Here is a 13,299-nt window from a genome sequence, read left to right as displayed (position 1 = left end):
TTATGTGTAAATTTATTTTAAGTTTTGCTAACTTTATCAAAAGTTTACTTTTATTAACACTCTTAATAGTTTTTTATTGTATATACTATATCTTAAACAACTCACAGTATTTTTCAGAACTTTCCAATCAACGTTTTTAGATAATACTTTTTAGATCTGTTTAAATTGCAATTAAAGAGCTGAACTAAGGCTCACTTTTCTTTTACAGGCTGGTATAATTATAAAAAGTAAACAATTTGCTAAAGGTGAGTATATTTGCTTGTTATTTAATTTAATTATAATATTTTAATTTATTTTCAGGTATTAAATTGTCACAATGCCAACAACAAAGTTTGTAATGTATTATTTAGAGGAAGTTAAATACAAAGTAATTTTCTTTGACATTCATTTCTTTCAACTACATCTCCTGGTTCTTCGTAAATACAAAATTTATAGTCTCAAACTTAAATACGAACCACTAAAACTGTCATGCCCAGTAGAGTTCTTTTATGTGTGGCACTTTTAGTTTCAAAAACATTTGCGGCCTTTGAACGTACAAACTCGGTTTCATATATATATATATAAGTTTCTGTGAATTAAGATAATGTTATTATATCACTAATAGATATTTTCTAACTGGTGCTGTATAAAAACTTGAAATTTTTCCACATAAATCTCACAATTTATATATTTTTATTTCCACATGAAAAACATAAGATCCTTTTTATTAAGCTAAAGCCTGACTGCTTAATATTAAAAAAAATCAAAATTGCATTTAATTATCTTTACATCAATCAATAAACAATTTAACACTTGAAACTTTTTAAAACTTACCAATACAACTTGTAATATATAGTTTACCAAGACATAAGATCTTCTATTTGAGTTAGTAAAAGTTCTGAAGGAAAACTTATTAGTATTTACAACTTGAGCTAGATCTAATCTTTTCTTTTTATTGAAGTTATTTATACTTATATTTTCTACATGCCTTATGGAATGTAATATTCTTAATAGATATTTAGTGAGAGTGTGACTATAGCTTAAAAAAAATTAATTCAACAAACATTTAAATTAAATATTGTAACTTATAGTAATTTTTACCAAAAAAAAGAACATCATTATCAAAGCATCACTTTTTAAATTTTTGTTGTTTCCGATCGGCGGTAAATAAAACCTTAGCTGCAATAAATGCATACTCAACTTTTAATATTAACTCAGATAATAATGAGGTTTTCACCTTCTAAACGGAGTCAGACAACTTAAATTAAGTAACAACTGTATAAAACTTGGTATTTTAGTAATAATCAATCAATTTACCATGACAATTAATATTCCCACCAGAAGTAAGGTCTTCATCATCTTGCGAGAACCTGACTATTTAAATTAAATAAAAATTTCAATCAAAATTGACATTTTAATTAAACGGACACTACCTATTAATTTACCATAACAACTTAAATAAACCAAATATGAGAACTTAGTCATCAAACTTTTCACATTTCTTGAATCAAAATGTAACATATCCCTTAGAAAAACATTGAAGTCTTCAATTTTTGCTAAATATTTTATAACTTGTTAATAATCCCACCAGAAATGAGGTCTTCATAATCTAACTTTTTACAATTCTCGATTCAAAATTGACTCAATGAACTGAATCAATTAGTGGTAAATTAATCACTAAATAATAAGTTAACATATTCACCAGAAATGAGGTCCTCGCCATCTTCGGAGAGCCTCACAGCGCACATCGAGCAACTCACTCTGCAAGACGGCATCGCAGCGAGGCTGGAGCAGTTGCAGCAGATAAAAATAATGCTGACCATGCAGGAACTTCCGCAAGGTGGTGTCAGTGTCGACGACGTTCGTGCCCTGTTCGGCAGCTTGGAGAGCCAGAACTCGTCAGTTGAAGCTTTTTTAAATAAAAAAATTTAAGAAACAAATTAAAAAAAATAAGCATATATGCGGCTAGTAATATTTTTCTGCATTTTTCAACAGAAATTTGTATTTAGCCCAATATTTAATAGCTTAAAGTAACGTTTTTAGTTAGAAAAATCGAAAATATTTGTAGATATCAGAACAATTAGTTGTACTTAGTTTGCAATATTTGGTTTTTAAGCAAACTCTTAGGTTTTTCATAAACTAGTTTTTCGAAATTTTTCTATAATAAAGCATTTAAATTTCAAGTTAATTCTACGAGAAAATCCAAGAGTGTAACATTTTAAATTTAAAAAATTTGTAATGACAACATAACAGGGGAGAAATGTCATTAACACATGGCATAATTTATGTTCGAAATAATATAATGACAATCTAACTGTGAAGAAGTGTCACTTCACTTGCATATAGTGTAATTTTTGTTGGTAATTTATGTGGAAGAGTTGTCGCTAGAGTGCGACATATTTGATGTTTTTAATCATGTAATGACAATTTAACAGGGAAGAAGTGTCACTAGCATTTGATATAATTTATTTTGTAATAATGTAATGACAATTTAACAGGGAAGAAGTGTCACTAGCAATTGATATAATTTATTTTGTAATGTAATGACGTTTTTACAGGGAAGAAGTTTCGCTGGCGTGCGACATTATCGACGTGACGTTGTCGCAACTCGACCCGAAGACAGTTCTCGACGAGATGGCGACATTTTTACTGTCGGGATTGCAGCACTACGACCACCGAGTTTCAGAGCTCGTGCTGAGACAAGTTTGTTGCATAGATATAAAATTAATTAAAATTAATATGTATATAAAATTAATGTGCACGAATGATTTAATATGCATTAAATTTTTAAACACAGTAACCTAAATAATCTATCGTATAGATACAAGTTTTTTTTCATCATCAACATTTTTTGATTGAAAAACACAAATAAAATAGCTTAACAGTAACTTTTCAATGTTTTTACACTATCTAACACAGTTTCTTACCTTAAACTTATCTTTAAACTAAAAATAGACCAAAAATGTGTACTTTTGAAACCTGGAGGAAATTTTGAAAACCTAGAGAAAACCTTTAGGCCAAAAATATCGAAACCAATAAAGTGTTTGATTTTGGTATTAAACCCAATTTTTTTTAATTACAAATTAAGTTTTTTATTTCCAGCTGACCCGGATGGTGAAAGCGTCACCGTCGGTGACAAACACGTTGGTGGAGTCGCCAGAACTGATAGAAGAGTGCGTGGCGTTGCTCGCCTCAGAAGAAATGTCAACAGCAAATTTGTCATCGCAGTTTTTGTCCGGTTTCACTTCGAATAGCAGCGATGCTTGTCTGTTGTTGCTGAGTCCCAACAAGGTTGTTTCACATTTATTTTATTATATGTATGTATGTATTATATATATATGTAAAAAAGTTTATTTCAAGATGTAAAACTCAAAGGACTCGAGTTCCATGCTTATGCATGAGTTCTATCTATGAGTTTTACATTCTATTCCTATCTATGAGCTTTACATCTTGAAATAAACTTTTTATTAATAAAGCCCTTAAGGTGGGCTCAGTGTGAAAGATTTAATTTATCAAGTTAAATAACTTTATACTATATATATGTATATATATGGTTCAATTTAAAATAAAAACCATTTTACTAAACATAGATGCAATCTATGTTTAATAAAGTGCTTTTTATTTTAAATTGAACTGGCTGATGATTAAAGCGTTTAGCTTTATGAAACATATGTACCAGTATTTTTAAAATCGTACTTTTCCGATAAATTATTTAAAAGCTGCCCTTCAAGTTGCTCTGTAGAAGGTGTTCAAGTTTGAATAATCATCTTATTTTATATGTATGTATAAATATAATTGTTAAATCATAATTATTTATTTAAAAGGTCGTATTGGAGAAATTTAAAAGAGTCATGGCGGTTTCGGATGCAGTCAGGTTCAGGGTTTATGAGGTTAAAGCTTGTTTTTTTAATATTATTTAGTAGTTACTGTTTCTGATTATACTTATTTTTTTTATTATTATGGCTTATGCGAGATTATTTTGTATTGTTACAGTGTGTGTAATTGTATAAAAGTTTTTTTTTATAAAAAATTGTGCTGGTTTTTTGAAATTGACAATAGATCTCATTTGATCTTTATTTGTAACCAAATAAATGAAAGCTTGTTTAGCTTCCTTAATGCAATCTTCTAATGCAATTTATTGTTGTAACTTAAATTTGTTATGCAGAAAATTCAACTCTTTGATTTTTGAAGTTTTAGAAGCTAGAATACATCCCATAAAATAACTTCCTTTATACACAGGGTTGCCGCAAAACCTGTAAAAACCTTGATTTTGACAATTAAGGCTAAACAAATCAGAAAAGCCTGTAATTTTGAACAAAAACCTCTTTAAAACCTTGAAACACCTGGAATTTTAAACAACTTTTACATGTTAAGTAGTAAAATTTTCATCAAAGTTTTTTTTTTAATAAAACTTCTTAAAGTAGCTTTGAGTATATTTTCAACGTTGTCATACTATTTAACACAGTTTATTACCTTTAACTTAACTTTAAACTAAAAATAGACCAAAAACTTGTACTTTTTAAAACCTGGAAAAAATTTCTCAAAACCAGTTGCAACCCTGTAAACATTATTTTACCAAAAAAAAAGTCCAATGAATAAAAACTATGCTTCACATGAAAACAAATAAAACCAATTGGTTCTTCTAACAGCTCGTGTGCAAAATTGGAGTTCAATCTCAATACAACTTGAATATGTGCAATAATTCTGGTATAATGAAGGATTTTCTCAACGAATTAAACGGTTGGTTTTTTGTTTCTTTCTATTGTTACATTTCATTGATTTTTTTATTTATTAAGGTTTAAAAGTTCAGATTATTTTTTTTAGCTTGTTAGAAATTGTAAAAACATGTGGTGTACGGCTCGATAACCAAATTGGTTCTTACACTTTTGTACCCCAGGTTCTTAGACCACACTTTATTAGCCCCTTTATTTATCGTTCAATAAACTATATATATTTATTTGGTTATATAAAACCAATAGTTTAGACGACCGTTTTGTATATGAGATTTAAACCCTATATACAACATATGGTCGAGCACTATCGACCAGAACTTTTTATAAAATCTTTATTATTTAAATCTTTAATATTATTTTATATATGTATATATAATAAGGTGATTATTCAAACTTAATCACTTTCTAGAAAGCCCACTTAAAGGGCTTTAAATAATTTATTAGAAAAATACAATTTTAAAGATTCTATAACAAATGTTTCATAAAGACAAAATAATATTATCTTTAATTTTCAGCTACTTCAACTTAAATTAAATAAATTACATCCTAATAAAAATAGGTTTCTTATTCTGATGTGTTTTCCAGAAAACTATATTTTAAATAAGTTGTTTATTTAAAATTATTTGATGTTTTTTAGAAATAAATAAGCTAATAAATAATGCTCAAATTTGATGGTTTTAAATTTTAATCCGAAATGTGTTCTTAGTTTTTTAAATATTTTTTATTAAATAATATACTCATAAATATAGTCTGTTTGTTTTCAATTATTTAATATATACCACATTTTAAAATTATATATTAAAATACTTACATTTAAGTATGTTTCTTTTTCCAATTATTTAACAACTACATGGACGGGTGTTTTTACTAGAATTTAAATTACAAATTGTTATATATTTTTGTTATACATTTAGAATTTTAGAAAACAAATAAAGAGATCTCAACTGCCGGAAGAGAAATAATATATTTATTCTATCAAGACTTTTATGCAAACTGAGTTTCGGTCAAAGACCTCGTCAGTGCTTGATAAAAAATCTTGTTCAAATAGAATTATATTTTGTCAGGTGATGACGTCCTTGCGAAAATAACTTGCATTTCAATGCTGGCCGACTTTGCTTCCGTGTGCACTGAAGCGTTCAATTTCCTGGTGCAAACTGGAATGATTAGCGAGATTAACAAAAGTCTCAAGAGTTTGAGCGAACATCAAGGACCGTTCGATGGACTCTTTCATGCTGGTATATGTTTGTTATTTTTGTTTAAATTAATATAAAATGCAGTTGTTAAAAGACAACCAATCAATTAGATGCTGTTTATTTAAGCAGTTTAATGTTTTTTAAAGTCTCTTTTAATCGCATTGATAACTTAATCCGAACTTTTGACATCTTATACTTTTAGGAGATGCCTTTAAGTAACTTAAAGTTTTCTTTATATCAAGAAATGCACTTCTTTTTTAGTATTAAAACAAGTGCTTCCATTTCTAAAGTTTTTTTTCATACAATGCTTTTTCATGGTTGCCACAAAGTCGGGAAAAATGATAAAAAAAACAAAAGTCAGGAAAAAATAGGTTTTTTTTTTTTAAGTCAGGAAATTTAGTATAAATTCATCTTAATAAGAAAGTTTATCATTACTAAAAACTCGATTTTGCTTTAAAAAAATTGCTTTTGCAGTTCATCTTTTTTTAAGGTTCTAGTTAAGGGCATAGGGGGGGGTAAACACCCTTTTTTAGTTTTTGATCTTATTTTATATAGTTTTTACTAAGCTACAAGATGCTTTTTACAGATTAAAAAAATTCAAAATAATTTTTGAGATATAGCCGGTCAAAGTCAGAGGCAACAATAGGATCCTTATGGGAGGCGCAAACTAAAACGTCAAATAACTAGAAATCACTAAAAATCTATCTCCTCCTACGTTTTTTGAGATAACTACCTCAAATTTTCAGGAAATGTTCCTTGCAGTATTTAGAAAATTCTTTTAAAACAGAATTTAAAAAAATTAAAAAAAAAATTTTATAACAAAAAAAAACTGTTTTTTTTGTTTATTTTTTATATAAAAATTTTATTTTTTTTTTTGAAAATTCCTTCCGACAGAATTTTCCAAATATATCAAGGAACATTTTCTGAAAGTTTGAGGTAGTTATCTCAAAAAACGTAGGAGGAGATAGATTTTTAGTGATTTCTAGTTATTTGACGTTTTAGTTTGCGCCTCCCATAAGGATCCTATTGTCGGCTTCGACTTTGACCGGCTATATCTCAAAAACTATTATGATTTTTTTTAATCTGTAAAAAGCACCTTGTAGCTTAATAAAAACTATATAAAATAAGATCAAAAACCAAAAAAGGATGTTTACCCCCTCCCCTATGCCCTTAAATTTTTGCTAAAAATTGATCTTTCAACTCTTTATGTTTTTTTGAATTGGTTTTGATAAGAATTTGATTCAGGAAAAAGTCAAGAGTTTTTTTTTAGCTTGAATTGTGGCAACCCTACTTTTTATAAAAAAATAAAATAACAAATAAACTTCACAAAGTTATAGATGATAATAATTAACAAATAAACAGTTATTAGAATTTAATATAAAATAATAATTAACAAATAAACAGTTGTTAAAATTTTATAATAAGCAATTATCAAATGAATAAACAGAATTGTTGAAATTTGCCGGCAAAGTCTGCTTGTCAAACGGCGTCCAGTTGGTGATGGAACATTTCGGCGGATTCGTCCAATTACTGCTGGACATGACGTCGAGCATCAGCCAATTGGAACACAGCCTGCAGGTGGTTGCCATAACGACGCTCGGGGTGGTTGCCAGGAGTTACGCGGGGAAGGTGGTGCTCACGAAACCCCAGTACAAAAGTGTGTTGGTTTTTGATACAAAAATAATATTTCTTATAATTAAGAAGTTCTTAATTAGCACTCAGAATATAAAAAAAATACAGGATTTAAATACTAATGCATTTAGATTTTTTTTTTCTTTAGTTGTTTTTTTATTGTTTCACATAAAACATAACTATTTTTTTTATTTTAGTACGTTTTAATTAAATATATTTTGTTTTTTCTTGAAGTTTGCTAAATTTTTTTTAATACGATAGCTTCAGATTTACTACAAATAAAGTTTGATTTGAATGTGGTCTTTTTGTAGTTTTATTTTTAATTTTTAAAGTGTGTTTTAGTTTGCCTGAAAAACTTTAACCAGCTAGGCATTTGAATTTTGCATAAAAAAACTACACTTGAGTATAATAAATTTTAATAATATAATAAATAAATTTATTATTTTATATATATTCCAAGAAATTTTTCTAAATATTTAATGTATATTGCAGGAAGTATGAATTTAGCGATTGAAAATATCTGCAAAACTTGCAACCATTCGGACGACAGATTGAAAGTTGCAGCCATCGACATGCTGACCTGTTTATTTGATCATAGTTCAGTGAGTGACAAATCTTATTTGTTGTTTATGTAAAATGTTATCTGTTGTTTATTGTAAAATATTATCTGTTGTTTATTGTAAAATATTACTGCGAAACTGTTACACTTATATATTAGAAAAGTTCAGCCTTATAAAATATTACTTATTTTGTAATATATCTATTGTACAGTAGTTCCTAAAATTATTAAGTTTTCAACTTTATATTACATACAGGGTTGCCACCAAACCTTGAATTTGACAATTTAGACTAAAAAACCTGGAAAAGCCTGAAATTTAAATTTTACATATTGAGCAGTAAAATTTTGATTTGTCAGGAAAAATCTACCATATGGAAAAAATGTTGTCATCATCAAAAATTTTTTATTAAAAAACACATTTAAAGTAGCTTTACAGTATCTTTTAAATGTTTTTATACTACTTAACACAGTTTCTTACCTTAAACTTAACTTCAAACTAGAAATAGACTAAAAAATATGTGCATCAAATACCTGGAAGAAGTTCAGAAAACCTGGAAGGTATTTCTCGAAAACCAGTGGCGATATCTGCTATCAGACAAAAGTTAAGCTCAAATATTACAACAATAATTTAAATTGAAAGGTCGAAGAAGAAAACAGAGTGCTGATATCTCACTCGATTAGTCAGTTTTACAGCTTGTTAGCGCCATCCACCGGTTCTCAACACCCCATGCAGTTCATATTCAATCTGCTGAAGTTTCCTGTTTCCATGGTGAAAGTCGCCACCTACCAACTGGTTGGTTATTTTTTTAGAATATGTTTAGTAATTATTTAATCTTTGTAGGTTTTGGAATATCATAAAGTTACTGTAAATCAGTTTGATCATAAGTTAATAATCCTTTAAACCCGGGGTTCCCAACCAGGGGTGCTCGCACCCCTTGGGGGTGCGTGATGGCTTTTATTTTTTGATTGACAAATAAGGAGATTTTCACTCTTTGATAAAGTTTGTAAAGTTAAAAAGTACATTTTGTTATGAAAACAAGTTGGCGCTTATTTTCTGAATAAATTAATTTTATTAATACGTCATAGAGCAAGAGCGCTTTTCTAGAAGTAAGTTCATTTTACTAATTTCATTTAATAGCTGTTAGTTTAGAATTATCATTTCAGTAAAGCTTTTCAAAATAATATTGCATGAATAGTATTTTAATAGTTTGTTAAATACCTTGTGAGGATAATGAGGTGTCAGTAAGGATTTTTATTAAATATGTAATTAGTTTAGTTTTTTGTTAATGTTAATTGAAAAAAAATGTTTTTAATAAAGATAGATTAGTTTTTTTTTCGTTTAATTAAAAAGTAATTAATTTTTTTAGTTTGTTTAAAAATGAGCAGGTAGAATTACAAGTGATGAGCTCCAAACTCACTTGCTTAACCTTCATAAAACGTTTATCGTTGCGAAGGGAAGAGTGAGTTCTGATGTTTTCTACCCTATAAAAAATAGATAGATATATAAAACTTGTTCAAATATAGTTTGTTATGTTTTTAAATTTCCAAGTGTTTTATATTTCTTAATATAGTACACTATCATAAAAATTAAAGTACAAATTATTAATTCATGAAATCAATGAAATTATAATAAAATTATTAATAAATAATTAAGTATATAGTGTTAGGGGTGCGAGATCAAATTAAGAGATTTTAGGGGTGCGAGGCATCAAATAGGTTGGGAACCACTGCTTTATTATGTTGATTTTTTTCAACTACTTTGCAATGTATATTTCCCTAAACTTTTGTAACACCGAAAATTCCAACTTAACATCCAACGCGACTAGCGACTTTATTAAATAAGTAATGTATTTTTTACATAAACTTAACAAGCCTCTTGACAATCGAACGGGGTCTTCAAGCTGCATTTAATTAAATAGATAACAGAATAATTAAATAACTGTGTAAAAAAAAAAATTATTTTAATTAACAAGCCTCCAAACTGTAATTTTACCAGATTAAATAAATACAATTACTTATGATTAAATTTTAATTTCAGTTGACATAAAAAATAAGTTAAACCATCACTTAAAAGGTTTTTTTTTAATCAAGACAGCTGTAATTAATATATTATTTTATAAAAGCCACCTTTTTTTTCAGTTCTATAAAGTTACAGTTTGTTCTATTAAATAATTTAAAAATAATGTTTTTTGTGATTCCAACCTAATTTTTAGAGTTTATCAAAAATTTTGAATTAAACTTTAAATAAAAAATTTTGACAAACAGTTAATCAGTCTCTTAACAATTAGATGCGATTCAAATTAATAAATAATAGATTATAAATAATTGAAATTTAATTGAAGTGTAAAATAAAAAATTAAATAATCAATAAAATAAAATAATTTCAGTTGACAAGCCTGCTTACGGTCGAGTGGGGTCTGCAGTCCATGTCTTCCTACGGCTCCTTCGTCGAAATCATCACCTCCCGAAGCGCGCTCAACCGCGACGACAACGAGTGCAGCCAATCGCGGTACGAGTTCGTGGTGAGACTGTCGAAGCGTGACGAGTGCGCGCGCGTTTTCGGAAACGAGAGTTATCTGAAGTTTCGCACTTTCGCCCAACAAGGCGCCTATTACTCGCAAGTTCGACCTCAGGTTAGGGGATTTTATTTATATTAATTAATTAGTTATTTTTCAAGTAGTATTTTTTTTATCACTAATTGTTTTTATTTATATTATTTTGTTATTTATTAACGTTTATTACTCGCAAGTTCGACCTCAGGTTAGGGGATTTTAACTTATATTAATTAGTTATTTTTAATATAGATATTTTTAATAATTATTGTTGTTATTTATAAAATTTTGTTATTTGTTGGGGTTTTAACAAGCTCGACCTCAGGTAAAGAGTTTTATTTGTTTATATTAATTAGTAAGTACATATTTAAATACTATTATTCTCCAAATTTGTTGTTATTAATTTGTTATTTTTATTATTTAATATTTATTGGGGTTTATTACTCGCAAGTTCGACCTCAGGTTAGGGGAATTTTTTTTTTGGAATATAGTTATTTTTTATTATTAATAAACTATTAATTAATTAGTTACTTTTGGAATATTATATTTTCTATTATTAATTGTTGTTTTTTTGTTATTTATTGTGGTTTGATATTAACAAGCTCGACCTCAGGTAATGGTATAATTTTTAAGTAAAATTTTTATTTATATTAATTTATTAGTTATTTTTTAAATATTATTTGTTTTTTATTTTTCATTCATGTTATTTCATTATTATTTTTATGTATTTATTTAATACTTTTACTTCTATTTAATTATTGGAATTCATTTACCAGTGTTAATTATTTTTTATGCATTTATTTTTACACATATCTATTTCTATATATTTATGTATTTGTTGTTATGCATATACTTATTATTACTTACGAGTTTATTATTACCCTTTCGGCATCAATGAAGGATTTTTAATGAATTTAATAATATATATATATACAGATTGAATAAATAATTTTTAGTACCACTATCAATTACTTTTATTAACTGTTCTTATTTAACTGTTGTTCACTGAAGTTTATTTATTATTATTAATTATAATGGTAGGAGTTTTTACTAATATATTTGTTTATTATTACTATTATTGTTTATTGAAGTTTATTAATACTACCAAATTCATATTTTTAGTAGATAAATATAATTGTTTCAATAGGAAATAAATAGAAACTGAAGACGGTTAAGTAAGTCTGGAAATATATAAAAAGCACTTTTTTGTTCTACTATTTTGTTACCAATCTTAAGTAAAATTTGGCACATTAAGTTTCAAAATAAAAATATAATTAGTATGAAAGCATGAAGTACCTTTTTAATTAATAAAAATTTAAATAAATTATAAAAAAAAATCATATATTTAAAAATTTCAACAGGTTGCAATAGAAGAATCGTGAATGAAATATAGAAAATTTTATTTATTGAATTTTTGTAGACTTTAGTTTTTGAAATTGCGACTTAGTTTTAAGTTTTTGTTTTATTTTATTAAGTTGATAAATGTACTTTCTCTTTTGTTTCAAACTTGTACAAGGAACGTTTTAAGTTTGAAAAGTTGTTGCAAATATCAATATATTTTTCTATATAGGTACACTTTGTAAATTATATTAAACAGTTATGTACTTATTGTACATTTAATGTGTGCATTAAAGTTTTGTTCTTTTATGTTTTTATATCAATTCTCAAATAACTATATTTTGTGTTTTTAGTTTAATGTAATAAATTTAGTTGTATTTAGGAAACATTTAAGAATATTTAATAAGAATAAATAAAACTCTAACTGGGTAACTTCTAAAGCAACTTAATTTAATAAGATCTAAGTTTATTATGTCATTGATTCATTTAATTTTACTATTTTTTAGTTATTAGTATCGAAATTTGACTATGAATAAAGTTTTAAACTAGTTAATTTAAAAAAATAATATTGACTTACTTCAATTGACAGTTATACCTAAGTTTCATCTAAAAAGTTGTAAAAGAACTTTTATTTTTCAAATAACTTTACTAGCTATACAATAACTGGGTTGCCAAAAAACCTAGAATCCTATAAAAACTTGGAATTTGGCATTTCAGGATAAAAAATCTTGATTTTGAAAAATTTTGAGCAAAAAATCTGACTTTTGAAACAATTTCTACATATGTGTAATTATGAAATTTGTGTGAGATACTAAAAAACTATCACATACAGTAACCTCTCGCTTATTTACGCACATTGTGTCCACAGAAAGAATGCGTAAAGATACGAGAGATACCAAATATACTTACTATAATGGCTGTTTTTTGATATTACTTCTAGTTAAAAGCAGTTTTAACAATTTCTTTACTTTATTTATAAATATGTAAACAAAAGATATAAGTATACATATAATAAAAAAAGGATTTAAATTTATTTAAAATAATAAAACTTGTAAAAAGTTTTACTAATTTTAATAATAAGTAGATCTTATCTTTATTTATATGTGACTTATTTGATACTTAACATTTATATTTTATTTTACTTAGCTAACTTAAATTATAATTAAGCATTTATTCAAAATTAAAAAATGGTTTTGTGTCTATATTAAAACTTGTTTCTATGGCCTTTTACAAAAATATGCATTTGGTGCTGTAATAGATTTCTTCTTTTGAAAAAAAATATATAATGTTTGATAAAATTATTGTTAACAAAG

The 13,299-nt window shown here is 26.7% G+C and overlaps 1 protein-coding gene across 1 annotated transcript; it reads left to right on the top strand.

The window, feature by feature from the left end:
- Positions 1-108: 108 nt before the first annotated feature.
- LOC145837232 (26S proteasome non-ATPase regulatory subunit 5-like) lies at positions 109-12,238 on the top strand. The gene is made up of 12 exons (XM_082945024.1): positions 109-245; positions 1,685-1,877; positions 2,538-2,682; positions 3,082-3,270; positions 3,804-3,869; positions 4,629-4,719; positions 5,777-5,947; positions 7,353-7,562; positions 8,030-8,139; positions 8,737-8,889; positions 10,484-10,729; positions 12,010-12,238. The coding sequence occupies exons 2-12, from the start codon at positions 1,687-1,689 to the stop codon at positions 12,028-12,030; spliced, it is 1,593 nt and encodes a 530-aa protein (XP_082801150.1). The 5' UTR covers positions 109-245; positions 1,685-1,686; the 3' UTR covers positions 12,031-12,238.
- The last annotated feature ends 1,061 nt before the right edge of the window (positions 12,239-13,299 follow it).

The sequence above is a fragment of the Thalia democratica genome, chromosome 5 (assembly GCF_965202585.1).
Source record: "Thalia democratica chromosome 5, ktThaDemo2.hap1.1, whole genome shotgun sequence".
Lineage (NCBI taxonomy): Eukaryota > Metazoa > Chordata > Thaliacea > Salpida > Salpidae > Thalia > Thalia democratica.
This window is presented reverse-complemented; position numbering and strand designations above follow the sequence as displayed.